The sequence below is a fragment of the Capra hircus genome, chromosome 18, assembly GCF_001704415.2.
Source record: "Capra hircus breed San Clemente chromosome 18, ASM170441v1, whole genome shotgun sequence".
NCBI lineage: Eukaryota > Metazoa > Chordata > Mammalia > Artiodactyla > Bovidae > Capra > Capra hircus.
In genome coordinates, this window is record NC_030825.1 from 57,463,893 (window position 1) to 57,491,231 (window position 27,339).

Genomic DNA, 27,339 nt, shown 5'->3' on the forward strand with positions numbered 1-27,339 from the left:
GGCTATAGTCCACGGGGTTGCAAAGAGTCAGACACGACTGAGAGACTTAGCATGCACACTCATGCCACAGAACCAGATTCTGCCGAGAAACATCTCCTTCAGCCTGAAAATCTCCCCTCTCAACTTCCTTAAAATTCATGCCCTGCTCATGGCCACTTGCTTCCCCCTAACCCCTCACATGCTCTACCCCATATGTGCTTGGCTCTCAAAGGCTTTAAGAGACAAAGTAGGAGTGGTGAAGCCTCTTGAGTGTCCTAGTCTGAAACCCAGCACAGTATTGTCTCCTCCACAGTTCTCCCAAACAAAGCACGTCCTAAGACCAGCCCAGATTCAAGGAGCTGCCAGTCCCAGAGTCGGATGGGGAATTGGGGCCATTTCTGCATCAGTCTTTACTACAGCTGCCCTGAGTCCAGAGTCGGCTCTGCTTTCTGGCATCCTGACAGCCCAGCATTGGGTACCCAGCATCCTTGGCAGCTCAGGGGAAGAGACCTGTGAGACATGCTCTCTTCAGAGAGGCAAACGCAACAAGCTGGGTGGGAACCTTAAGTTAGTCCTGAGCTTCCTGGCAGCCAGGGCAAAAAGGGGATACCTAATAAAAATAGATACAGACTCAACCTCTAGGGAGAGAGGTTTTCTCCCTCCACTCCAACCCTGGGCATTAAATTCTCAGAGGACATTTATCCTTTCAGCCAACATTGGTGCCGTCACTAGTAACATAAATGTGAATAGGACGGTCTCCCTGGCTTAAAAGTTCATGGTCCAGTGGTTAAGACTCTGCCCTCCCAATGCAGGGGGCTGAGGTTCGATTCCTGGTCGGGGAACTAAGATGCTGCATGCCGCACAGTGTGGCCAAAAGAAAAAAAAAGTTAATGGCCAAGGTCAGGTTTCCGCTCCAGCTTTGCTGTGTGCTGCTGACTGATAACCCTCTCTTCTCTCTCCTTCCTGCCACCTTCTCTGCCCTCTCATGCCACTCCCCTTGCATCTCCCACCCCATCTCCCTGCCTCTGCCCCTGTCTGTCCTCACCGCCTCCCCAGAACACGGGGGCTTGCAGCAGTTCCCTTTCCTTGGCTCCTTCCCACCGTCGCCCCCAGGATCTTCAGGGAGGCACGGCTCTGCCATTTCTCCATCAGGGGGTGGGTGCTGCTCTGCATCAACGGGTGAGATTTCCTGCACGAGGAGGGTGGGCCCTTTGGACCGGGAACCTGTTTTGAATGTCTATCCCCTTTCCTCTCCATCCAGAGATCTCCCTCTCTTCTTTTCCCCCCTCTTGTCGGCTCCCTCAGCAGTTTCCAGATTCTTTGTTGCAGCCCAAGGCCTTCTTCGAACTAAACCGCATGTGAACATACAAACAATTATGATAGTATTAAGTTCATTCGGGGTTTTTTGTAATATTGTACAAAATCCCAGGCCAATCTTTGGCCACCGCTCTATCAGCTGGCATTAACCGAGCATATAAGATGTGCTGTGCGCTGCGCAGAGCCCTTTTACTATCATTAACCCGTGGAATCCTCCAGACACCCAATCAGGTGGTAGAGCTCTTATCCTGTTATAGATGAGGACGTGGAAGCCCAGAGAGGTGAAGTCACCTGCCTGAGGTTACGCAGCCAGTAAGGGACTGAGCTGGGATCCAAACCCAGAGCCTCCCCTCTCACCTGTCCTTCCGATAATAACTAGGAGCATGGCGGTGGGGGTGGGGAGACTTAGACCTGGGGAGGAAAAATGTCATATCTGAACCCCCACTGTTCACCAAGCTCTGCTTTCCGAAAGAATTATCTATTGATTCCATAACCCTCACGATTGGGGATTGCAGGCCATCAGCTGCAGGTCCTGGAACCTCACGTGATTTAATACATTGAATTTGTGACAAAGGAGTGGCTATTGCTCACCAGTTGAAGTGACACCATCAGATAATAAAAGTTATAGAACTTTCCTGGTGGTCCAGTGGCGAAGGCGCCATGCTTCCAATGCAAGGGCCCTGGGTTTGATCTCTGGTCAGGAAACTAGATCCCATATGTGACAAATAAGACCCGGCCAGCCAAATAAATAAATAATATACATTTTTTTTTTAAGACAAAGTTACCATCAGGCCTTTCTGGGAAAATGGTGACTGTGGAGGTAGTTGGTGTTATTTGTTTTTTCTTTTCTTTTTTAAAATTTCTTTTTTATTTTTGGCCTTATTTTAAATATTACCTTATTTCAAAGCCACATTTCACTGCATTTTTAACATGAGGCTGTTTTAAGTTCCTAAATATGCACCTGTGGTTATCACCCTTTTCCTTCTCTGTGCTTCAGTTTCCTCCTCTGTAAAATGGGGATGACTCTTACAGGCTTATAAATAAGCCGACGTATGTCAAGTGCTTTGAGCAGAGCCAGGCAGAGAATCAGTGCTAAGGAAGCATTTGCTATCATCATCATTTGCTGATAAGGAAAATGGAGAAGAAGGGTCAGGGTTTGAGAGGATTCACACCACTTTGGTTCAGATCCTGGGTCTTCAGATGCTAAGTTGTATGGCCTTGGGCACAGTTGTCCAGCTTTCTGAGCCTCAGTTTGCTCATCAGCCCAATGGGCTGATAATACCTGCCTTGCTGGGCTATGAGAGATGGCTCATATGTAAAGTATCAGGTCTTATAAATAATGAGATCCTTGACTTTGGCCAACTCAGTCCCCTTAAACTGACCCCTGACTTTATCCTTTCTCCCACAGTGGAGGGCATCGTGGGGCTGGAGCAAGTGAGCAGCCTTGGGGATGGCCCGCCTGGTGGCCGCCCGCGCCGGGGCATGTTCCGGACGGTGGGACAGCTCTACAAAGAGTCCCTGAGCCGCCTCATGGCCACACTCAGCAACACCAACCCCAGCTTCGTCCGCTGCATCATCCCCAACCATGAGAAGAGGGTGAGCCACCCGGCCCCGGGGAGGGAAGTCGGCTCTGGGGGGAGGAAAAGTCCCAGTCACTGAATTTAGTTGGAGCTATGTCTGGTCCCAGGCTCACTTCTGACTGTCTGTCTGTGTGACCTTGAGTACGTTGCTTTCCCTCCCAGGCTCATGGCCCTGTTAGGAAAATTCATTCATTCATGGGGCTTACATTTTATCGAGCACCTACTAAATGCCAGGTGGTAGGGATACAGTGAAATCAAGGAGGGCTCCCCGGAAGAGGTGAGGTCTGAACTTGGAAGGCTAAGTGGTATTTCAAGCAGAGAGCTGGTTGGAATATGAAATGTGCAAGGGATAGAAAAAAGGCCGCTGGAGCTGGGGAGGTGTAGGGAGACCATGCCTGGCCTCCCAGGCCATCAGTAACATTTTCTAGTTGGGAAAATCAGAGTATAGACCCTGTAGAGAAGGGTCAACATAACAGAAGATGAAACTACAAAATTAGGCGCTTGGGGCTTATACTGTCCTCAGGAAGTAGGAGCTGCAGTTACTGGGGAGGTGGCTCTGCATGTGTGTCTCCCTTCTCTGTGAATACTGTCTGTGTGTTAGTTGCTCTCTTGTTTCTAACTCTTTGCGACCGTAGGGACTGTAGCCCGCCTGGCTCCTCTGTCCATGGGATTCTCCAGGCAAGAATTCTGCGGTGGGTTGCCATTTCCTACTCCAGGGGATCTTCCCAACCCAGGGATCAGACCCACATCTCTTGCATTTCCTGCACTGGCAAGTGGATTCTTTACCACTGTGGCACCTGGGAAGCCCCCTCTGAAGTTGGAAAGTGGCTTAACAATCAATGACCTGTCAGGATGTAACTGACAGGAGTTTTTCTTTCTTGGTGGTATATAAAATAACAATGTGTTTTATAATTGAGGGTGCCTTATATTTGATGAAATATGGCATACATAGACTCAGCCACTTCTCCATAGAGCCCTGGTCCTTTTAAGTGGAAAATGGTGCTTGGAGTTTAAGATGTGAGTGTTTGGTGTGCTCAATGGTATCAAGGTGTCACTCCAGGGAGATTCCAGTGTATAGCTGACGTTGAGAACAACTGATCTAGAGGTTCCATAAAAAAACTGGTTATTGTGTTGATTGCTCTCGGGGCCTGGGCAAGGCAAGAGTTGTCTTTTAGAATGCGTAATTTCTGTAGTGTTTAGCTTTTTACCAAGTGCCAGGTAGTAGGGATACAGTGAAATCAGGGAGGGCTCCCTGGAGGAGGTGAACACCTCCTGGGTTTCCTTGGTGCCTCAGTGGTAAAGAATCTGCCTGCCAATGCAGGAGATGAGGGTTCCATCCCTGAGTCAGGAAGATCCCCTGGAGAAGGAAATAGCAACCCACTCCAGTATTCTTGCTGGGAAATCCCACGGACAGAGGAGCCTGGGGGGCTACAGTCCATAGGGTCACAAAGGAGTCGGACTCGACTTGGCAACTGAACAACAGCAACAATATTTATATATTTATTCGGGTGCACTGGGTCTTAGGGACAGCATATGGGATCTAGTTCTGCCGCCAGTGATCAGACTATGCCCCCCTGCTTTGGGAGCCCAGAGTCTCAGCCACTGGAGCAACAGGGAAGTCCTTGAAAGTTAACTACCAAAAATAGTAACGTCTGTGCTTTGTTCGCCTTCCTAGACTATGCTATGCAAATTCAGCCTTCCTGCACTCCTTTCCCTCTACTCTGTTCTTTGCCACGCAACGCCGTTAATCATTTACTTTTGCCGTTTATCAGTGATGTCTTGCGGAGAAGGAAATGGCAACCCACTCCTGTATTCTTGCCTAGAGAATCCCATGGACAGAGGAGCCTGGTGGGCTGCTGTCCATGGGGTCACACAGAGTCGGACACGACTGAAGCGACATGCGTGCATGCATTGGAGAAGGAAATGGCAACCCACTCCAGTATTCTTGCCTGGAGAATCCCAGGGACAGAGGAGCCTGGTGGGCTGCTGTGGTGGGCTGCCGTCTATGGGGTGACACAGAGTCAGACACGACTGAAGCGACTTAGCAGCAGCAGCAGCAGCAGTGACGTCTTGACCTCACTTACTGTCAGTCTCTTGCAGTGGACAGTGTCCGACTCTTGCGACCCCACGGACTGTATGTAGCCTGCCAGGCTGACTCCATGGGGTTCTCTAGACAAGAAGGCTGGAATGGGTTGCCATTTCCTTCTCCAGGGGATCTTCCCGACCCAAGGAGCAAAGCCGCGTCTGTTCCATCTGCCTGTACTGGCAAGCGGGTTCTTTACCACTAGGGCCACCTGGGAAGCCCACACTTATAGGTTGAACCAGATGAAATTGCCTACCGTTTTCCACCTGCCCAAACTGCCATCCACCTGCGTTCCCCTGCCGGCTGCCGGCCGGTAAGTGGCGCCCCCGTGTGGTGGCCGCTGACCTCGCGTGTCTGTCACTGCTCTCCGCAGGCGGGGAAGCTGGACCCCCGGCTGGTGCTGGACCAGCTGCGCTGTAACGGCGTTCTGGAGGGCATCCGCATCTGTCGCCAGGGCTTTCCCAACCGCATCCTCTTCCAGGAGTTCCGGCAGCGGTGAGCGGCATGGGGTGGGGTGGGGCCAGATTTGGAAGCCACCGCCTCTGCATTCAAAGCTCCCCTCTCCCCCGCCGCTACTTCTGGGCGGGGCGGGGGTGTGGCCTCGGCGCGAGGGGAGGGGCGGGGCCTCTGGGCGAGTTCTTTTGGTTGCTAAGTCTCAGCTCAGGGCAACGTCTTCAGTGGGCTGCCCAAGAGAAAGGGCATAGAACGCTACGTTGCAATCGGTTATCGCAACAAGCGTTTCTTATAAAAATGCAGTCGAGCAAGAGAACAGAAAATATCAACATATAAGATCCCTAGTGATTGAGAAACTCTGATACACACGTTTCTCAATCACCAATAAAAACTATGGCACTTTAATATTTGATATTAATATATTATGTATATGATATTTATGTGCATGTATATATACGGTAAATATTAAAACAAAAGTTATGCTTCACACAGGCTGTATGTAGCAGAATCATTGGCTAGAGAATGAGAGCCCTATATATAATTTAAAATTTTCCTATTAGCCGTATTTTTAAAAGTAAAAAGAAACGGGGAATTAATGATAACAGAGTTAATGTAACCCAATACAACCAAGATATTAGATGTATATTTTGACATGTAATTTGGAGAAAGAAATGGCAACCCACTCCTGTATTCTGGCCTGGTAAATTCCATGGACAGAGGAGCCTGGCAGGCTACAGTCCGTGGGGTCACAGGAGTCGGACACGACTAGCACCCATGCAACATGTAGTCAGTATAAAAATTTAGTAGTGAGACACTGGGCATTCTTTTGTTTCTTACTGAATCTTTGAAGTTCAGTGCATGTCTTCCACCCATAGCACATCTCAGCTTGGACACAAAAATTTCCAGTGGTCAAAGGGAAATTACTCCTATTAAGACAATGAAATTGTGTTGAAAAGAAACATATTTGCACTGCTTCGGTTTTTAAATTGAAGTTTCATTTAATTAAAATGGAATACAATTACAAATCCTGGTCCCCAATTGCCCCAGCCATCTTTCCAGGGCTCTTCGTAGTTGCATGTGGCCAATCGCATTACATTGGACGGCTCATGTCTGCAATTTCCAACTCAAAGTGTGGCCCTGGATCAGCAGTATCAGTATCACCCAGCAGCTTATTGGACAGGCATATTTGGGGGCCCCTCCCCAGACTTACTGAATTAGGATCTGCATTTTAACAAGATCCTTGGTGCCTGAGAAATTCTAATACACGCAGATATATACACACACACACACACATTTCCCAATCACCAGTTTAAAAATAGGGCATATTAATATATGACATCAATATATCATGCATATGATATATATGTGTATGTATATGTTGTATATATCGTATCCATATTTTTAATGAAATGTCATGATCCAGGGAGCGGGCACAGCAGGCGAAAGGCGCTGAGGATGGACACATCTGTGTTTAATGAAATGTACTTTTCAAATTTGGATTTGCACAGAGAAATGTGAAAGAAACAGCTGTAAGGCACTTAACTCAGGACCTGACACATAATAAGTTCAAAAACATCAGCCCCCATTTGTTATTATTCTCCCACTTCTGAGACACACCTTTTTTTACATCTCAATGACCTATGCACGCATGCATGCGTGCTAAGTCACTTCAGTTGCATCCAACTCTTTGCAGCCCCGTAGACTATAGCCCACAGGCTCCTCTGTCCATGGGATTCTGCAGGCAGGAATAATGGAGTGGGTTGCCATGCCCTCCTCCAGGGGATCTTCCCGACCCAGGGATCACAACCATGTCTCTTAGTCTCTTGCATTGGCAGGGGAGTTCTTTACCACAAGCGCCACCTGGGAAGCCCCAGTTACCTATGGTGTTCTTGTAATTAAACACTTGTTATCAGCATGTGCTGTGTCCCAGGAGGAGAGCTTTTATTGATGACATTGCTTTTGGTGGTGATATCAATGCTCTCAGCCTGGTGAGCAACCCTCAGTGATATTTGAATATTTCTTTCTCTTACTGTTCCTATTGCCATTGTTATTATTGCTATTTGTCCCTCTGAGCCCAGTGCCTGGCCATGGTGACAGTTTGCTGTTACTCTTCACCCTACCCCACCCCTCTCCCCCCATTGCAGGTATGAGATCCTGACGCCCAATGCCATCCCCAAGGGCTTTATGGATGGGAAGCAGGCCTGTGAGAAGATGGTGAGTGAGAGGTGGAGTGCGTGTATGTGTGTGTGTGTGTGTGTGTGCATGGTCTCAAGGGGTGGAGAAGGTTGAGCTGGAAACCTCCCCTCTCCTCGCCCCTCCGCCTCACAACCCTTCCCCCACCCCCCCAGATTCAGGCCCTAGAATTGGACCCCAACCTCTACCGCGTGGGACAAAGCAAGATCTTCTTCCGGGCAGGCGTTCTGGCCCAGCTAGAAGAAGAGCGGGACTTGAAGGTCACAGATATCATCGTGTCCTTCCAGGCAGCTGCCCGGGGATACCTGGCTCGCAAGTAGGGCTTCATACTATCTCTTGGGGTCACATTGGCCAAGACTGGTTCAAGGAGGGTTGATCAGATGTCCCCAGAAGTTGGTTCAGGGAGGGGTTGACCAGATGTCCCCAGAGGTGATGCAGGAAGGTATTGACCAGCTGGCTCCAGATGGCAGACCTCTGAGATGGTAGAAGGGCCGAGACACAAAAGGATGGAGCTACTAGATGCCCAGGCTTCTTGGTTCTACAGCCCCTGAGGCTCCTGAGTGATGTTAGGACCACAGAGAAGTGTTCAGTTCAGCCATAGGGTGACCAACCATCCCAGTTTGCCTGGGACTGGAGGTTTCCTGGGATGCATGGTCTTTGTGCTAAAACAGAGGAAGCCCCAGGCAAACCAGGTTGAGGTGGTCACCCTAGTGGCCGGTACCTCGAGGGACTCCAGTTGGAGGGGGAGACATACACCAGCACAAAGTGTTACAGTCCAGGGTGAGATGTGCTTCAGTGGGGATCGTACAGCTACAGCGAGAGGGAAGGCGGGGAGTTTTCAGCAAAGTCCCCTTCTCCCTGGGAACTGGCCCAGAGGAAGGATCAGAGAATAAAGGACTCCCCAGACACCAGGCTGAGGGGCAGGGACTGTGTCCAGGGGCAGTGGGGAGCAGCAGAGGGCCAGGTCAGCTGTGGGCATAGAAAGACCTCTCTGGAAGCATGTCAGGGATGAGTTGGAGGCTGGGAAGGAAGCTGGGGTGTCTGGTGGGGTAGAAAATGAGATCTGAACTGGAGCTGAGGCAGGGGCAGAGTCAAGGGCAGAAAGACTGATGGACTGCACACAACAAGATTTACCGACAATAGAACAATGCTCGCACATGGCTGGTGCAGCTACGTTGCTTGTCATGTCTGACTCTTGTGACCCCATGGAATGTAGCCCACCAGGCTCCTCTGTCCATGGGATTCTCCAGGCAAGAATACTGGAGTGGGTTGGAATCTTCCCAGCCCAGGGATGAAACTCAAGCCTCTTTCATCTCCTGCATTAGCAGGCGGGTTCTTTACCGCTAGCACCACCTGGGAAGCCCAGTAGGCATTTAATAATGGTTGCTAAGGGGACAGGTGGAGAAGGCAATGGCACCCCACTCCAGCACTCTTGCCTGGAAAATCCCATGGATGGAGGAGCCTCGTAGGCTCTAGTCCATGGGGTCGCTAAGAGTCAGACACAACTGAGTGACTTCGCTTTCACTTTCACTTTTCCCTTTCATGCATTGGAGAAGGAAATGGCAACCCAATCCAGTGTTCTTGCCTGGAGAATCCCAGGGACAGCAGAGCCTGGTGGGCTGCCGTCTATGTGTTCGCACAGAGTCGGACACGACTGAAGCGACTTAGCAGCAGCAGCAGCAGCAAGGAGATAGGGCCTGGAGGGGCCGTGTCTCCTTCTCCCACCTGCCTGTCTCCCCACCCAGGGCCTTCCAGAAGCGGCAGCAGCAGCAGAGCGCCCTGAGGGTGATGCAGCGGAACTGTGCGGCTTACCTCAAGCTGAGACACTGGCAGTGGTGGCGGCTCTTCATCAAGGTGAGGGCACCTGGAGGGGTGACCCCAGTGGCAAGGAGACAGGTCCTTGGGGCCAGGTCTGCTTGGGCAAGTGACGTCCTTGGTTTGGGACTCAGTTTTCTGCACTTGCAAAATGGGACCAGTCAGCCCAACTCTTGTTCCTTGGGATTCTTCAGTTAACAAGTGACAGAAAATCCGACTCCAACCAGCATGGGTAATAGCTTCGGGATAGCTTTAGGTGCAGCTAGGTCTAGGGTTGAGATGGGTGTCCCTAAGATCCCCTAGAATTCAGTGATTCACTGGAAGGACTCAGAGAACTTAGAAAAGCTGTTACACTCGTGGTTACAGTTTATTACAGTGAAAGGATGGACATTAAAGTTGGGAAAGGTAAAAGGCGCATGGGGCATAGTCCAAACTTCCACTTGGGTTCTTCAGGTGTGGGTGGGGCTGGCCTGTCTCGCCAGCCAGAATCACACAGTGGTAAAGTCCACCATGGACTTGGACGAAGAACTTTGAGGCACACTGTGAGTGGCCAGTGGCTGCTGTAGGCAAAGCGATCCTGTAGCACAACGGGACACTTAGTGCTGCTTGTCATGTACCCTGGACTGTTCTAGACTCTTGGTAAATATGAAGTCATTCATGCATTCTGAAAACCCTGTGAAACAGGGGCTGCTATTATTCCCATTTTTTGTTTGTTTGTTTTTTGTTGGCCCCAGTGAAGGACATGTAGGATCTTAGTTCCCCGACCAGGAATCCAACCTAAACCCCCTTCATTGAAAGCCCGGAGTCTTTTTCTTCTTTTTTTAAATTTGTGGCCAAACCAGCGGGCGTGTGGGATCTTAGTTCCCTGACCAGGGGATCGAACCTGTGCCCTCTGCATTGCAAGGCTGAGTCTTAACCACTGGACCGCCCGGGAAGCCCTTCTCATCCCACTTTTATAGATGAGGTAACAGCCAGTAGTGGAGGAGCTGGCATGGGAACCCAGGAATGGGGCTCTCCTCAGAGCGTGAGCTGTTAGCTTCCGAGCCCAGTGGCCTCCCACGGTGGGAGCCAGGCATCCACACCCCCTCCTGTCCCCACAGGTGAAGCCGCTGCTGCAGGTAACGCGGCAGGATGAGGTGCTGCAGGCGCGGGCTCAGGAACTACAGAAAGTGCAGGAGCTGCAGCAGCAGAGCGCCCGCGAGGTGGGCGAGCTCCAGGGCCGGGTGGCGCAGGTAAGGGGCGGGGCCATCGTGCGGGGGTGGGGCGGTGGGCGGGACTGGTGGTGGTGGGCGGGGCTTCCGACGGAGCCCGCGGCAGGAATAAAGTTTCGCTGGGGGCGGAATGGGGGCGGAAACTGTGGTGTGGTGAGCAGTGAGATGCAGGGAGCAGGGTCCTGGGGATGAGGCCGACGTATCTGGTGGGAGTGGGGCTGGTGCTGCTGAGACAAGATGCTCGGGTAGCTGGGCCAGCACGGGGGCAGGGCAGGAGCCCAGTTTCGTGGCGGGGCCACCGTCCGCAGGCGGTGAGCCCTCCACTGTTGCCAGTATTTCTGGTATCTTAAAATAACGCCGAGGCAAAGCCCTTCTCGTTCACTTTTTCTGTTTGCTTTTTCGGAGTTATTTCCTTTGGTTGAATTTCTAGGCGTGGGAGTAGTAAATGCAATGTGAGCTGACAGAAAGTCCTCCAGAGGCCATTTCTCTGGAGGATGGACTGGAGATGGAGAAGCTGGAGGCTGGGAGGCCGGGAAGAGTCCGCTGGGAGAGGATGAAACCTGATCCAGTTAGGGTTCTGTGGGCAGAGTGGGGGGGCAGGGCAGGAGGGATGGAGGGGGACTGACGGACTATAGGGAAGTGAGGAAGAGGGCGGAACCCAGCGGGCTGACTCGGTGACTGGGGCTCATCCTGAGATGACGGGCAGGTTGGGGAACTGTCTTCCATCCCTCCCTCCTGCCCCCCCCCCCAGCCCCCCAGGGCAGACTAGATCAGGGGGCAGGAGACCCTGGTGCTCCGCGGAGGGCCATCCTGGGAGCACCGCCTAGCAGCCGCTGACCCCCCACCTCCGCCCTCTCCCCAGCTGGAAGAGGAGCGCGCCCGCCTGGCAGAGCAGCTGCGCTCAGAGGCAGAGCTGTGTGCTGAGGCTGAGGAGACCCGGGGCCGGCTGGCAGCCCGGAAGCAGGAGCTTGAGCTGGTGGTGTCCGAGCTGGAGGCCCGCGTGGGCGAGGAGGAGGAGTGCAGTCGCCAGCTGCAAACCGAGAAGAAGAGGCTGCAGCAACACATACAGGTCTGCCCACCCCACCCCCTGCCTGCCTGCAGAGGCCACCTCCCCCCACCCCTTCTGTTGACCCCGCCCACCTCTGCTTCAGCAAACGCTGCCTCTTAAAAACAAGTCTCAGTTCAAAGTGGCTGAAGCAAAGAGACTACTTTTGTTTGTTCGTTTCAAATAACGGGAGACTCTAGAATGTGTAAGCTTCAGGCATGGCTGGATCCAGGTGCTCAAGCAATAGCCTCAGTACTCTGCCTCTCTCCATCCCCTGGCTCCATTTGCCTCTGTGCTGCTGCATTCCCAGGCTGGCTGCCCTCCCGTGGTTCCCCTTCAAAATCCACAGATGTGTTCTACACTTAAGGCACATCTCAGTTCAGATGGTAAATTCTCACTGGCAGGACTTCATCGGCATTTGTGCTTCATAACTTCTTCAGTGGAAACAAGTAGATTCACATCCCCAACTTGGTCCAAACATACTTCAAAGCTTCCCAATAATTAATTGAGTGACTGGTTTTCAATTTAAGAGAAGTTGAGTTAAATTGAAAATTCAGCTCCTCAGTCAGACTGGTCACATTTTGAGAACTCAGTAGCATTTCAGTCACCGCCTCTTGACCCCATTGGAGAGGGAGAGCCCTGCCCTACGGTTATGGAGATGGCCTAACACAGCACACCTGATCCTGGACAGATGTGCTAGAAAGCAAGTTACTGGTCGCAAATACTCACAGCCTGAGGGAGGCGGACACTATGACACAGAGAGTCACAGTGGGGTTGCGCTCAGGAAAGCGGTGAACCAGCTGCTGCTGTGCGAGGCAGGCTCAGTAGTAACAAGAGAACGAGGTGACCCAGGTTCCTGCAGGAAGATGTGATTGGTTTGTTTATTTAATTAATTAGTTTATTTTTGGGCTGCACCACATGGCATGCATGATCTTAGTTCTCTGGCCAGGGACCCCACCCCCATGCCCCACACTCATGCCTCAGCATTGGAAGTGAGGCGTCCTAACCATTGGACCACCAGGGAAGTCCCAGTTGCTTTGTTTAAATAATTCCAAGGACTAGCAGGTAATTGAAGTGCATGACATAGGGATAAGCAGATACCCTGTCTGGTCCCCAGGATATAATATCTGTATCCTGGGGAGATATTGTATATAGATATCTATACAGACAGTGTAGGTAGTACATAGATATTGTATGCTGGGCACCAGGTTCAATGTCTCCAACAGTGCCCAGCCCCCCCTGCCAGGCACTCAATCAATGTTCATTGAGCCAATGAATGAAAGTAATGGTTGGGTCCTTCCCAGCCCCGCCCAGAGTGTGGACCTGTCTGAGCCACAAGCCCCAGGGGTCTATGAGCCATCCCCACCACCCCTATCCATCCCATCACACCCCAGTCCCCAGCCCCTGGGTCCTCACCTCACCTCCTCCACACTCCAGGAGCTGGAGACTCACCTCGAGGCTGAGGAAGGGGCCCGGCAGAAGCTGCAGCTGGAGAAGGTGACAACGGAGGCAAAGCTGAAAAAATTGGGGGAAGATCTGTTACTCTTGGAAGATCAGAACGCCAAGCTGAGCAAGGTCGGTGGCCGGTGAGCCCCCAAGGGTGGAGGGTGTGGGCCCACGGGTGGGCTGGCTCCCTCTCTGCATCGCCCACCCACCCCCAGCATGCCCCACCTCTAGGAGTCTTTGGACTCTCCATCTTGGCTGTGTCTCCCTGAACTTTTCCCATCTCCTAGCCTCTCTGTCACAGCTTCACTCCAGCCAGTGTTTACTGAGCAGCTATTATGAGTCATTCTTTATCTCTGTGTCATCAGACACCCCAAAGCCTCATTGCTAAAAACAGCCCCCATTTCATTACATCCCACTGTTCTGTGGGTCCACGGGGCTATGGTCCCCTTAGAGAGTTGCCGTGACATGATGGCAGGGGCTGGAAGGTGGTATCTGCGTGCTCCTTCATGTGGCCTCTCTGCTCACAGGAAAGCCTGGGTTTCTCACCTGGCAGCTCAGGACTGCCAGAAAAGAAGCAGAAGCAACCAGGCCTCTTAAAGGCTTAAGCCTGGAACTGACATCACTTTCTCTGAACTCTATACATCAGGGGTTGGCAAAGGTTTTCTCTAAAAGGCCAGATAGTAAACATTCAGGGCTCAGCAGGCCGCTCTGTTTCTGTGCCAACCACTCAATTCTGCTGTTGTAATGTGAAAGCAGCCACAGATGGCCTGTGTCAAATGGGCGTGGCTGCATCTCAATAAAACTTTATTTATAAACACAAGCAGTGGGCCAGGTTTGGCCTGCAGGCTGTAATTTGCACTGAGCTTAAAGCAGACTCAGTCTAGATTCAAGGGGTGGAAAATTGGACTCTGCCTGTGGCTGGGCATGTGGTGAAGAGTCTGCCACCATCTTTAACCTGCTCAGGGTTAAACCCCTGGGCTAGGCACAGGGGATATGGCATTTAACTAACTAGAAAAACGTTTCTGTCCTCACAAGGGTGTGGGCAAGGGGGATGCTAGCTGAGTCACTCCAGGAAATCAACATAATCATACATTGTGAACTAATTATAAACTGTCAGAAAAGAACAGAAAACTGTAGAAGGGGATGGCCTGACCTAGGCGTGGTCAGGACAGGCTTCCCGGAGGCAGTGGTGCCTGAGTTGAGAGCTGAGAGCTCAACGATGCTCAGGAGTCTTCTGGAACATTCCTTGGATGCAATGGCTCTTCTCTGCTACTCTGTTCTATATCTTCCTTTTTAAGGGAGTGCCAACCCACTGCCTAGACTTCCAAAACCACTCACAGTATAAAAAATGCTGCTCAAAAAAAAATACATAAACAAATAATGAAAATAAGTAAAAAATAATAAAAAGACAGAAAAGAAAAAAGTGCTGGTCCAGGCCGGTGCTTCTCAAACTCCCATGTGCCCAAGACTCACAGGGAGAACTTGTCGGAGTGCAGATTCTGACTTGGCAGGTCTGGGGGAGGGGGGCGAGATTCCATTCCTAACAAGCTCCCATTTGGTGCTGATGCCGCTGGTCTGTGAATCAGACCTGGAGTAGTGACGAGGCTCCAGAGCTCACCCGTGCATGCGGCTGAAGTGCAAGGATGTTCAGTGCGGTGCTGTTTATAATAGCAGGTGATGCGAATCAACATGAGCATCCATCCGAGGACCGTCGGGTTAATGAATAGGGGTATCCTTCCAATGGTGGGAGTCTATGCAGTCAACTGTGGTGCTGGAGAAGACTCTTGAGAGTCCCTTGGACTACAAGGAGATCCAACCAGTCCATTCTGAAGGAGATCAGCCCTGGGATTCCTTTGGAGGGAATGATGCTAAAGCTGAAACTCCAGTACTTTGGCCACCTCATGCAAAGAGTTGACTCATTGGAAAAGACTCTGATGCTGGGAGGGATTGGGGACAGGAGGAGAAGGGGATGACAGAGGAGGAGATGGATGGATGGCATCACGGACTCGATGGACATGAGTCTGAGTGAACTCTGGGAGTTAGTGATGGACAGGGAGGCCTGGCATGCTGCGATTCATGGGGTCGCAAAGAGTCGGGCACGACTGAGCGACTGAACTGACTGACTGATGCAGTTAACAGTCTGATGGGGGAGTGATGGGTTCATAGACACTAGGGAATGGGAAAGGAGGGAAGGGGTGGGAGCCGGAAGGGTCAGGGAAGGAAGGTGAGCAGAAACAGATGGGAATGACAGCCAAGATGAGCTGCGAGCCCCTGACTCCCACCCCCACCTCCCACTGTGCTCAGGAGCGGAAGCTGCTGGAGGAGCGGCTGTCCGAGTTCTCATCCCAGGCAGCGGAGGAGGAGGAGAAAGTCAAGAGCCTCAATAAGCTTCGACTCAAATATGAGGCCACCATTGCGGACATGGAGGGTGAGCTCCCGCCCCCCAGCGGGGGCCTATGCACGCTCCAGCAGGGGCGAGGGTGGGGTGGGGGGACAGCCCGCATGTGCTGTGGGGCCTCAGTGGTCATATCTGCTAAATGGGGGCAGGAAAGAAGGCTGGGGACTCGTGTGTCCTCCTTCCCAACCTAGTTCTCTTCCTCTCTCCTTGGTATTTTGGGTGACTCTAGCTGATGGTCCCATTAACTGTTTCAGACACTTTTTTTTTCTCGCTGTGTCCCTTGCTGAGGACTCAGAAGCAGAAACAGAAGAGAGGGAACAGAGGAGGAGGCTGGGGAGGCAGGGAGAAGAGGACAGGGCAGAGCGAGCTGGCCAGCCGGCAGGGGCCAGGGCGAGAGGGGAGGACGGCCTCTGGGGTCTGCTGCGGATCGGGGCCAGTGGGCTCTCCCAGGGGTGGGGAAGCTGGGAAAGATGGGGAGGGGTGGAAAGAGAGGCTGAGCTCAGCTTGATGACTGGGGCGAGGGGGCTGGGGGTGTCCCTGGGGGTGTGGGTCTGGCTCCGTCATGCGTGGCCCGCCCCCCTCCCCCCTCCAGACCGCCTCCGGAAGGAGGAGAAGAGCCGCCAGGAACTGGAGAAGCTGAAGCGGCGGCTGGACGTGGAGGGCTCGGAGCTGCAGGAGCAGATGGCGGAACAGCAGCAGCGGGCGGAGGAGCTGCGCGCCCAGCTGGGCCGCAAGGAGGAGGAGCTGCAGGCCGCCTTGGCCAGGTGCGGGGTGGACCGGCGGGGCGCGCGGCACGAGGGCGCCGCCTAGCGGCGATGGAGGCGCCCCGCTGAGACCTGCTAACCCACAGAGCCTCCGTGTACCCTTCTGTAAAATGGACACAGCCAGAGTTCCAAGCCCGTCTGGTTAAGGGAAAACTGAAAGCGAGCCCTGCGTGTCTAGTAACTTAACAGTTTCTTGCGCTGAGGCCAGAAAATGCTTTTTTCTTCTTCAACCCCCCATCCTCTCCCCAGCCTCTCAAAGCTGAACAACTCAGAATCCGCTGTGATTGGATAAGTGATCTGGCCGTCTTAGGAGTCATAATCATCATAATGCCAGGCATTCACAATTATTGAGCGCTTTCTGTGTGCCAGACATGGTGCTCACTGCTTTAGATGCTTTTCACCCTTGCGACCTCAGGCGCCCTTGTGTATGGATGCAGCTGGATTTCAGAGCAGCTAGAGTTGGGGGAAGCATGCATTGCAGAATTGATGGAACAGGGGTTGGTGGAGGGGGTTAAGAACGTGCACCCTCCAGCCTGACTTCTGAGTTCAAATCCCAACTCCTCCCCTTTCTGGCCACATGAACTTACCCAAGTAACATCACCTCTCAAGTCTTAGTTTCTCCATCTCGAAAATGGGGGCGATTATAGAAGCTCTCTCAGGGTTAGTGTAATAGTCGCTTAGTCGTGTCGGACTCTTCGTGACCCTATGGACTGTGGCCCACCAGCCTCCTCTGTCCAGTGGATTTCCCAGGCAAGAATACTGGAGTGGGTTGACATTTCCTTCTCCAGGGGAATCTTCCAAACCCAGGGATTGAAACCAAGTCTCCTGCGTTATAGGCAGATTCTTTATCATCTGAGCCACCAGGGAAGCCCAGGGTTAGTGTGGGGGTTAAATAAGAAGGTGCTGAGGACATGCCTGGCACACCCGAAGGCCTCAATTGATGCTGTGGTGTGCTTCCTCCTACTTTCCATTACTACTGTTATTTTTTTCCCCTTTTGCATTGAGGTCAAATTCGCATAGCAAAATTAACCATTTTAAAGCATACCACTGAGTGGTGTTTGGTACATTCACAATGCTGTGCAATCACTACCATCACCTCAAAAAAAAATCCTATTGAAAAATCACTCCCCATCTGCCCCCTCCCCTCAGCCCTTGGCAACCACCAGTGTGCTTTCCGTCCACCTAGATCTTGCTGATTCTTGCTACTTCTCATAAGTGGAATTATATAACATGTAGCCTTTGGCGCTTGTATTACTGTTTCCATTGCCACCCTTGTGGCAGTCCTGTGACGTGGGCGGGCATGCTCTCTCACAAACTGGGAGCTTGCAGTGCAGAGAGGTTGTCACTTGCCAGGGCAGGTGTCCAAGCAGGGGACACAAACTGTGATTGGCATATTTCCCTGAGCTGTTTAATCCGCAGTCCACACTGCCCCTTCATTCGGCTCCTCTTTGCAAGAGCTTGATCCTAGAGGGGTTATGAGGAGGAGTTCAGGGGTCAGCCACCCACTGACCATGTGACCAGGGCAAGTACTTTCCCACTCTGCACCCCAGTTTCCTGCGTGACCATGAACATCACATGGGATGATAAAGCAGAGGGCTCTCAAGTGGAGGGAACTTAATAAGTATCCTTGTGATACCAATGGTGTCATCCCCATTTTACAGCTAGGGAAGTTGAGGCTCTGAGTCCTAGAGCCACTGGTCCAAGGACAGAGCTGGGATTCGAATCTGGAACTGGCCATGTTCAGTCCCTCCACGCCCCCAGAAATCATCCCCACCCCCTGCCTGTCCTTGTACTAACCCCCTTGGTCCTTGTCTACCCCCAGGGCAGAGGAAGAGGGTGGAGCCCGGGCCCAGCTACTCAAATCCCTGAGGGAGGCGCAGGCTGGGCTGGCTGAGGCCCAGGAGGACCTGGAGGCTGAGCGCGCAGCCAGGGCCAAGGCGGAGAAGCAGCGCCGGGACCTGGGCGAGGAGCTGGAGGCACTGCGGGGCGAGCTGGAGGACACGCTGGACTCCACCAACGCACAGCAGGAGCTCCGGTGAGGCTGGGCGGCCGGCAGCTGGCCCCAGTTGGGCACCTGTGGAGCCAGGTTGGGAGGAGAGGAAAAGGACATGGGTCCAAACTCTCCATCTGCACAGATGCTGAGCCATTCACCAGCTGTTTTCTGGGCACTGGCTGTGGACCAAGCTGGGAACATAAATGGATCAGATTCAGGCATTGTCCTCTGGAACTCCCAGTCTAGGAGTAGGCGGATTCAGGCAAAGACAGACCTGGTCCAGAGCTCAGTGAGCTTTAATGGAGTAGGACAGGCCATCGTGGGTGATCAGAGAAGACCCTTGTATCACTCTATGGGAGGGAGTCCAAGAAGACTTCTTGAGAAGGGGGTGTTTTGAATAGGGTTTTGACAGATGCATAGGAGCTCACTCTTAAAGCCACACTCCTCCTGCAGCATCCCCACCCATACTCCTCGGGGAATATAGAATGAAGTCCCCATCCTTGGAGGGAAAGAGTAAGAAGAGGCACAACCAGCTGTCGGGGGCTGCCCTAAAGTCCCACTCTTCCTCTATTCTGAAATTCTATTCCCTGTCCCCCTTCCCCAATAAAAGGTCCAAGAGAGAACAGGAGGTGACGGAGCTGAAGAAGGCTCTGGAGGAGGAGACGCGCATTCACGAGGTGGCAGTGCAGGAGCTGCGGCAGCGCCATGGCCAGGCCCTGGGAGAGCTGGCGGAGCAGCTGGAGCAAGCCCGGAGGGTGGGTCGGGACGGGGCTGGGGTTTCTGGGGAGCCACGGGGAGGCAAAGGGGGATGCTGGGTGGAGGAGGCGTGTCTGGCTGGTCCTAGGCCAGCTCGCCTCTCTTCTCAGGTATTCATGTCTCTGATCCATCTTTTTTTAAAAACACAATTCTATTTATTTATTATTGGCTGTGCTGGGTCTCATTGCTGCTCGGGCTTTTCTGTAGCTGTGGTGACAGGGGGCTGCTCCCTAGCTGCCGTGCTCGGGATTCTCACTGCAGTGGTTTCTCTGGTCGCAGAGCCAGGCTCTAGAGCCTTCAGGGTTCGGTGGTTGTGCCTCCCAGGCCCTGGAGCACAGGCTCCATGGTTGTGGCCCCGGAGCAGAGTTGCTCTGCAGGCGTGTGGGATCTTTCTGGACCGGGGATCGAACCCGTGTCTCCTGCATTGGCAGGTGGATTCTTTACCACTGAGCCACCAGGGAAGCCCCCCGATCCATCTTTCATTCAGCGAATGTTCGCTGAACATGTGCTCTGTTCCCGGTGTGACACTGAGGGCCCCAAGTATGAACCAGACAGTCAGCACCCACTTTTATTGTGCAGATGGTGTTTTAGCAGGAGAAGCAGAGTGTAAACAATCTAAACAGATTCATAGGATAGATCAGGCTTATGAGTGCTATGGGAAAATGATGAACAAAAAGTGGGCTCAGAATGCTAATAGTGGGGCGAGGGGGGCATTTTGTGATTTGAAATAAAGCCATGGAGAGAGTCTATGAAAAGGTGACCTCTGAGTCAAAAGTTGAAGGAAGGGGCTTCCCAGGAGGCTCAGTGGCAAAGAATCTGCCCGCCAATGCAGGGGACATGGGTTCAGTCCCTGGGCCGGGAAGATCCACCTGCCTTGGGATAACTAAGTCCCTGTACCACAACTATTGAGCGTGTGCTCTAGAGCCCAGGAGCCAAAACTACTGAAGTGCGCGTGCCCTAGAGCCCATGCTCCGCAACAAGAGAAACCACGGCCATGTGAAGCCCATACGTGGCAACTAGAGAGCAGCCCCTGCTCACCACAGCCTGACAAAGCCCCCTCAAGAAACAAAGACCCAGCACAGCCAGAAATAAATAAACAAGGTCATAATAAAGAAAATTAAGGACGCGAAGAGTGACCCCATCTTGGCATCCTGGGAAACATGTTCCGGGCAGAGGAAACAGTCAGTGCAAAGGCCCTGGGGCAGGAGTGCGCCTGGCTCTTTAAGGAATGGTGAGGGGTTCCAGAGGAAATAGTGCAAATGACATGGGGCATGCATGTGCCTGGCCTGGTAGAGAAAGGGAGTCATAAATCTCTGCCGTCTCTCTCCCACCTCAGAGCAAAGGCACATGGGAGAAGACCCGTTTGACTCTGGAGGCTGAAGTGTCTGAGCTGCGGACGGAGCTTAGCAACCTGCAGACCGCGCGGCAGGAGGGTGAGCAGCGGAGGCGTCGCCTGGAGTCACAGCTGCAGGAGGTGCAGGGCCGCGCGGGAGACGGGGAGCGGGCCCGAGCAGAGGCTGCAGAGAAGCTTCAGCGAGCCCAGGTGAGTGGGGCGGCCAGCTCAGCGGTGGTGTCTGCTTTGTGACTTTGGGTGAGATGCCTGCCCTCTCTGGGCTTCAGTTTGGTCCACATCAACCCTGCTGTCCCTGCCAACTTCTTCAGCATTATCACACATTAACAGCTAGTAACTGGTGAGTGGTTGCTATATACCAAACATCCTGTGTATTTTTACTAAAGCCTCCTGGCCCTCCTCTGAAGGAAGTGCTAATATTGTTCCCATTTTACACACAGGGAAACTGAGACCCAGGGAGGTGAAGCTGGTTGTCTAAGGTCCCTCAGAGCCAAAGCGTGAATCCAGGCATGACTGACCTTGCGGCTTTTAACCCTGCCGCAGTGCCCACCTTTCACCCTCTTATCTTCTGGCTGTAAATAATCCACGGTCTGATTAGAAAAACCCAGGGCGAACATTTAAACCTGTAGGTAGAAAATGTCATACTGTGATTGCTGGGAGAGATGTGGGTTTTCTATTTTAATTGTATTGTGTTTTTTAACTAAATGACCAATACCTGTTTATTGCTGAGAACACGAGGCCAGGAGCTGCATCCAGGATCATGTGGTGGTGATTTGGGTGCCAGGAGAACAGCTTTATTGAAATATAACTCACATACTGTATAACTCACCCATTTAAAATCAAACCAGTCCATCCGAAAGGAAATCAACCCTGAATATTCATTGGAAGGACTGATGCTGAAGCTGAAGCTTCAATACTTTGGCCCCCTGATATGAAGAGCCGACTCTTAGAAAAGACCCTGAGGCTGGGAATGATTGAGGGCAGGAGGAGAAGCGGGTGACAGAGGATGAGACCGTTAGATAGCATCACTGATTCAATGGCCATGAGTCTGAGCAAACGCCAGGAGATCGTGAAGGACAAGGAAGCTTGGTGTGCTACAGTCCGTGGGGTTGCAAAGAGTTGGACACCACTGAGCAACTGAACAACGAGTTTTAGTATATTCATAGAGTTGTACATTTATCACCATAATCTAATTTTAGGACTTTTTCATCACCCTGGAAGGAAATCCTGTACAAGAGTTAGGGTTAAGGTCCCCCAGTCTCACCCCCTGCCCTAGCAATTACTAATCTACTTTCTGTCTCTTTCGATTTCCTATTCCGCACACTTCATAGAAGTGGAATCATACACTATGTGTCTTGTGTCTGACTTCACTCACTTAGCATGATGTTGTCAAGGTTTATCCACGTTGTAGCGTCTATCTGTACTTCATTGCTTTATGGCTGGATAATATTCCATTGTCTAGAGAGACCGCATTTTGTTTATCCAGTCATCTGTAGATGGACGTTTGGGTTGTTTCCACCTTTTGGCAGTTGTGAATGCTGCTTCTGTGAAGACCCTTGTACAGGTTTTTGCATGGACTTGTTTTCATTTCTCCTGAGTACGGACCCAGGAGCGGAATTGCTGGGCCCTGTGGAAACTCTGGTTTAACATCCTTGGTGGCTCAGATGGTAGAGTCTGCCTGCAATGCAGGAGACCTGGGTTCGATTCCTGGGTTGGGAAGATCCCCTGGAGAAGGGAATGGCAACCTACTCCAATATTCTTGCCTGGACAATCCCATGGACAGAGGAGCCTGGTGGGCTATGGTGCATGGGGTCACAAAGAGTCAGACAGGACTGAAAGACTAACACTTTCACTTTCACGTGGAAACTCTGCATTTAACCATTTTAAGGAGCTGCCAGACTGATTATTGTGGCAGTTACACCCTTTTACATCCCCACCAGCAGTGGGTAGTGGGGATCTGAGGCAGGAAAGCAGGGGGGTCGGCTGGCAGGAAGCTGCCATGATAAGATGCCCCTTCCCCACAGGCTGAACTCGAGAATGTGTCCGGAGCCCTGAGTGAGGCCGAGTCCAGAGCCATCAGGCTGAGCAAGGAGCTGACCAGCATGGAGGCCCAGCTCCACGATGCCCAGGTGACTCCAGCTCCCATCTCACCACCCGCTCCCTAACCCAGACCGCGCCCCCTCCACCCTCCTGCCCACACTAAACATCATCCTCCCGTCCACCTGCAGGAGCTGCTGCAGGAGGAGACCAGGGCGAAGCTGGCCCTGGGGTCCCGGGCACGAGCCCTGGAGGCGGAGGCAGCCGGGCTGCGGGAGCAGCTGGACGAGGAAGCCGCCGCCAGGGAGCGGGCGGGCCGCGAGCTGCAGGCTGCCCAGGCCCAGGTGAACAGCCCTGCAGGGAGACCCCCACACGGCTCCTCCTGGGTTCCATGGCTCATGGGGTGACCCCACAGGCCAGCGTGTCACAAGCCAGACCGCTGCAAGCCAGACTCCCCTCCTCGCTGTCCCCACAGCCCTAGCCCTGTGCAAACTTCATCCTCTTTCACCTGGGTCCTCCTCTCAGCCTACCTCCACACCTCCCTGCCTCTAGTCTCTCCCCTTCTGGCTCATCCTTCACGTGGTCTTTCTAATCCCCAAGCTGATGCTGTCCTGTCTTTGCTCACAGACCTCCCAGGGCTTTCCAGCTACCCGCCCTGGACAAAACCCATGCCTCTCACCAGGTTGTCAGAGAACCTGCATTCTCTGGGCCTTCTTTCACCGTTAGCTATATTCATCTCTCATCTCTCTTTCCTCACTTCATGTAGGAAAATGCTTTTCATTTATTAGGACTTAGCATCCACCTCTCCTGTTCTAAGAAATTCCTCACTACCCCTCTCTGAGCTTCCTTAACCCTTCTTTCTGCTTTGTCCCCACTCCAGTCACCCTGACTGGCTAGAACTGTCATTGCCCATGAGTGCCCCTGCCAGACTGAAAGCTCCCTGAAGGTGGGACCCCATCAGAGTTAGATCTGGGTCCCCAGCCTAAGCCTGATATATGGGATGCCCTGAGAAATGCCTGTTGAATGAATGATGAATGTATACCTGTGAATATACTTCTTTAACTGGAAAACTCCTATGCATACTTCAAGATCCATCACAAATGCTCCATCCTCCAGGAAGTCTCTTGAATGTTCTCAATAGATTTTTGAACCCGTCTGGTGGACTCCTGTGGCTTCCCTATTTCTACCTTAGCCTCTATCATCCTGGTTGTGACACTCAGTCTTCCCCATCAGACTGGGGGTTCCCCAGGGCAGAACCCATGTCTGATTCATCTTCTGGGTCCTGTGGAAACCATTTAAACGTCCTGGAGGAGCTGGGGCTCCAAGAATTCACAACCTCATCCCTACTCTTCAGGCAGAAGTGCCCAAAGGAGTGAATCATTTCCCTCTTTGAGCCTCAGTCTCCTCATCTGGGAAATGGGGCCCCACCAACTCACACCCGGGTCACTGACATGGGTGCCACCCTCTCTCTCTCTCCTCCACCCCCAACCCCAGCTCTCAGAGTGGCGGCGGCGCCAGGAAGAGGAGGCAGGGGCCCTGGAGGCAGGGGAGGAGGCTCGGCGCCGGGCAGCCCGAGAGGCTGAGGTCCTGAACCAGCGCCTGGCAGAAAAGGCGGAAGTGGTGGAGCGGCTGGAGCGGGGCCGCCGACGGCTGCAGCAGGAGCTGGACGATGCCACAGTGGACCTGGAGCAGCAGCGGCAGCTCGTGAGCGCGCTGGAGAAGAAGCAGCGCAAGTTCGACCAGGTGAGGCACCTTGGGTTAGCCACCTGGGGAACTGGGATGCTCACCCACGCTGCCCGTCACGGTCATTGTGAGCGATCAGTAACAGGTGATGTCACAGCTCAGCTGTGAACCTGTGAGGACCTTTGGGCAAGATGCCTCTTCCCTCTGAGCCTCTATAGGATAGAATGCCCATTGATCCTGGCTTATGTCTCCTGCCCCCAAATAATTATTGCTGGTACCCATTGTTACTCCCAAAGGCGTCCTGCAGATACACCAGAGGGTACTTAGGAAATAACACATCTTGCTTCTCCTACTGACTCACTGTGGACCTCAGGCAAACTGCTTGTCCCGTTTCAGCCCCAGTTTGCTCATCTGGAAAATGGGGATAAGAGAATTCCCTGGCAGTCCAGTGGTTAGGGCTCCGTGCTCTCACTGCTGCTGCTGTTGTTCAGTCACTAAGTCGTGTCTGACTCTTTGCGACCCCATGGACTGCATCGCTCCAGTGCGATCCCTGGTTGGGGAACTAAGATCCCACAAGCTATGTGGTACAGCCAAAAGAAAGTAGAAGAAGAAAGAAAAAATTGAAAGTGGGGGTCATACTAAGCATCTGACAATCTAAGAATGGAATAAAATTCTCAGAACCCCAGAGCGTTAAGATCAGGCAACCCTGAGGTTCACATCCCAGTTGGAGCCCTTTCTGGCTGTGTGGCTTGGGTAAATTGCACAATCTCTCTGCCTCATTTTCTTCATCTGGAAAATGGGAGAGTCCTTATTTTTGCCTTTATTGTTGAAAGGAATTTTCACTGGCTGTTGAATTTCAGGTTTTATTCTTTCCACACTGGGAAGAGATCATTCCATGTTCTGGGGCCTCCACTGTTTCATATTTAGAGTTAACAATCATCTAAGTCATGGTTTCCCTGTAGGTAATGTGATGTGGTTTTCTAGCTGGTTCGGACTGTTTTCTCTTTATCTTTGCTTTTTAGCAGTTTGACTATGATATCCAGCTGTGGGGTTTTGTGTTTATTCTACTTCAGTTTGCCAAGCTTCCAACAGCTTTGGGTTAGTGTTCTTGATGAGATGTGGAAATCTTCAGCCATTATTTTTTCAAATATTTTTCTGCCCCATTTTCTCTTTCTTCCCTTCTCTTCTCAAATTCCAAATACATGTATGTTCGATTGCTTAATACTATTTCATAGATCATTGAAAAAAATTTTAAATAATTAATTTGTGTTATATATATATATAGATAGATAGAGAGAGAGAGAGAAAGATAGTTAAGCAGGAGATGGCAAGAGTGAACACTGACATCATAGGAATCAGTGAGCTAAAATGGACAGGAATGGGTGAATTTAATTCAGATGACCATTATATCTACTATTGTGGGCAAGAATCCCTTAGAAGAAATGGAGTAGCCCTCATAGTCAACAAAAGAGTTTGAAATGCAGTACTTGAATGTGACCTTAAAAATGACCCAATGATCTCAGTTCATTTCCAAGGCAAACCATTCAACATCATAGTAATCCAAGTCTATGCCCCAACTACTGGATGCCAAGGAAGCTGAAGTTGACCAGTTCTGTGAAGACCTATAAGGCCTTCTAGAACTAACAGCAAAAAAAAAAAAAAAGTCCTTTTCATCATAGGAAATTGGGATGCAAAAGTAGGAAGTTAAGAGATACGTGGAGTAACAGGCAAGTTTGGCCTTGGAGTACAAAATGAAGCAGAGCAAAGGCTGACAGAGTTTTGCCAAGAGAACAAACTGGTCATAGCAAACAGCCTCTTCCAACAACACAAGAGCTGACTCATCCGAAAAGACCCAGATGCTGAGAAAGATTGAGGGCAGGAGGAGAAGGGGACGACAGAGGATGAGATGGTTGGATGGCATCACCAACTCAATGGATATGAGTTTGAGCAAACTCCAGGAGATGGTGAAGGACAGGGAAGCCTGGCATGCTGCCGTCCATGGGGTCACAAAGAGTCGACACAACTTAGCCACTCAACAGCAACAAATATACATATAAATATATATATATATTTGCATGTCTTGTTTTATTGTTCATCAGTTGCTCTGTCATAAAAAAAAAGTGAAGGTTTGAAGTACATTTTAAATTTTTATGTATTTTTTTTCCTACTATGACTACAACAGGAAGAAAAAAAACCCTTTCCTCTTTTGGGTATATAAAGTGAGGGGCTGATCAGTTTGATCCATTTAAGGTTTTTCCTTTTTTTGGTTCAAAATTTCCTTTCATTTAATTTTTTTTTAAACTTGAAGTGTAGTTTATTTACACTGCTGCCTTAGTTTCAGTTGTACAGCAAAGTGTCTCATATATTTATATATGATACATATATTCTTTTTCAGATTCTTTTACTTATAAGTTACTAGAAGATACTGAGTAGAGTTTCCTGTGCTTTACAGCAGGTCCTTGTTAATTGTCTGTTTTATATATAGTAGTGTATATCTGTTAATCCCAGATTCCAAATCTATCCATCCCCCCTTTCCCCTTTGGTAACCACGAGTTTGTTAGTTTGTTTTCTGTATCTGTGAGTCTGTTTCTGTTTTGTAAATAAATGCATTTAATTACATCATTTTTTAAAAGATTCCACCTAGAAGTGATATCATATGATGTTTGTCTTTCTCTGCCTGGTTTATTTCACTTACTATGATAATCTCTAGGTCCATCCATGTTGCTGCAAATGCCATTATTTCATTCTTTTTAGTCGCTGAGTGATATTCCGTTGTGTATAATAGGCCACGTCTTCTTTATCCGTTCCTTCATCCGTGGACATTTAGGTTGCTTCCATGTCTTGGCTATTGTAAATAGCGCTGCAGTGAACACTGGGGTGTATGTATCTTTTCGAATTAAAGTTTTCTATACCCGGGAGTGGGATTGCTGCATTATATGGTAACTCTAGGACCTCCCAGGTGGTACAAGTGCTAAAGGACCTGCCTGCCAAAGCAGGAGACGCTGAGGACTCTGGTTCCATCCCAGGGCCAGGAAGATTCCCTGGAGCAGGGCATGGCAACCCACTCCAGTATTCTTCCCTGGAGAATCCCATGGACAGAGGAGCCTGGCGGGCTACAGTCCATGGGGTCGCAGAGTCCGACAGGCTGAAGCAACTGAGCACTGTGGCACATGGTAACTCTGTTTTCAGTTTTTAAAGGTACCTCCTCACTATTCTGCAGAGCGGCTGCACCAGT

General features: G+C 51.3%; 1 protein-coding gene across 4 annotated transcripts in view; it reads left to right on the forward strand.

Annotated features, from left to right (window-relative positions):
* The window catches only part of MYH14 (myosin heavy chain 14), a 78,350-nt gene that overhangs the window by 38,761 nt on the left and 12,250 nt on the right, over nucleotides 1-27,339 (forward strand). For all 4 annotated transcript variants that reach the window (XM_018062842.1, XM_018062841.1, XM_018062839.1 and 1 more), the window contains 16 exons: nucleotides 2,705-2,892; nucleotides 5,333-5,454; nucleotides 7,557-7,626; nucleotides 7,761-7,921; nucleotides 9,351-9,459; nucleotides 10,521-10,652; nucleotides 11,494-11,700; nucleotides 13,114-13,251; nucleotides 15,427-15,550; nucleotides 16,113-16,284; nucleotides 18,107-18,319; nucleotides 18,888-19,032; nucleotides 20,370-20,576; nucleotides 22,409-22,513; nucleotides 22,613-22,765; nucleotides 23,916-24,164. In XM_018062842.1, the coding sequence (XP_017918331.1) occupies nucleotides 2,705-2,892; nucleotides 5,333-5,454; nucleotides 7,557-7,626; nucleotides 7,761-7,921; nucleotides 9,351-9,459; nucleotides 10,521-10,652; nucleotides 11,494-11,700; nucleotides 13,114-13,251; nucleotides 15,427-15,550; nucleotides 16,113-16,284; nucleotides 18,107-18,319; nucleotides 18,888-19,032; nucleotides 20,370-20,576; nucleotides 22,409-22,513; nucleotides 22,613-22,765; nucleotides 23,916-24,164 (2,495 nt within the window). The remainder of the gene's footprint in view (nucleotides 1-2,704; nucleotides 2,893-5,332; nucleotides 5,455-7,556; nucleotides 7,627-7,760; nucleotides 7,922-9,350; nucleotides 9,460-10,520; nucleotides 10,653-11,493; nucleotides 11,701-13,113; nucleotides 13,252-15,426; nucleotides 15,551-16,112; nucleotides 16,285-18,106; nucleotides 18,320-18,887; nucleotides 19,033-20,369; nucleotides 20,577-22,408; nucleotides 22,514-22,612; nucleotides 22,766-23,915; nucleotides 24,165-27,339) is intronic.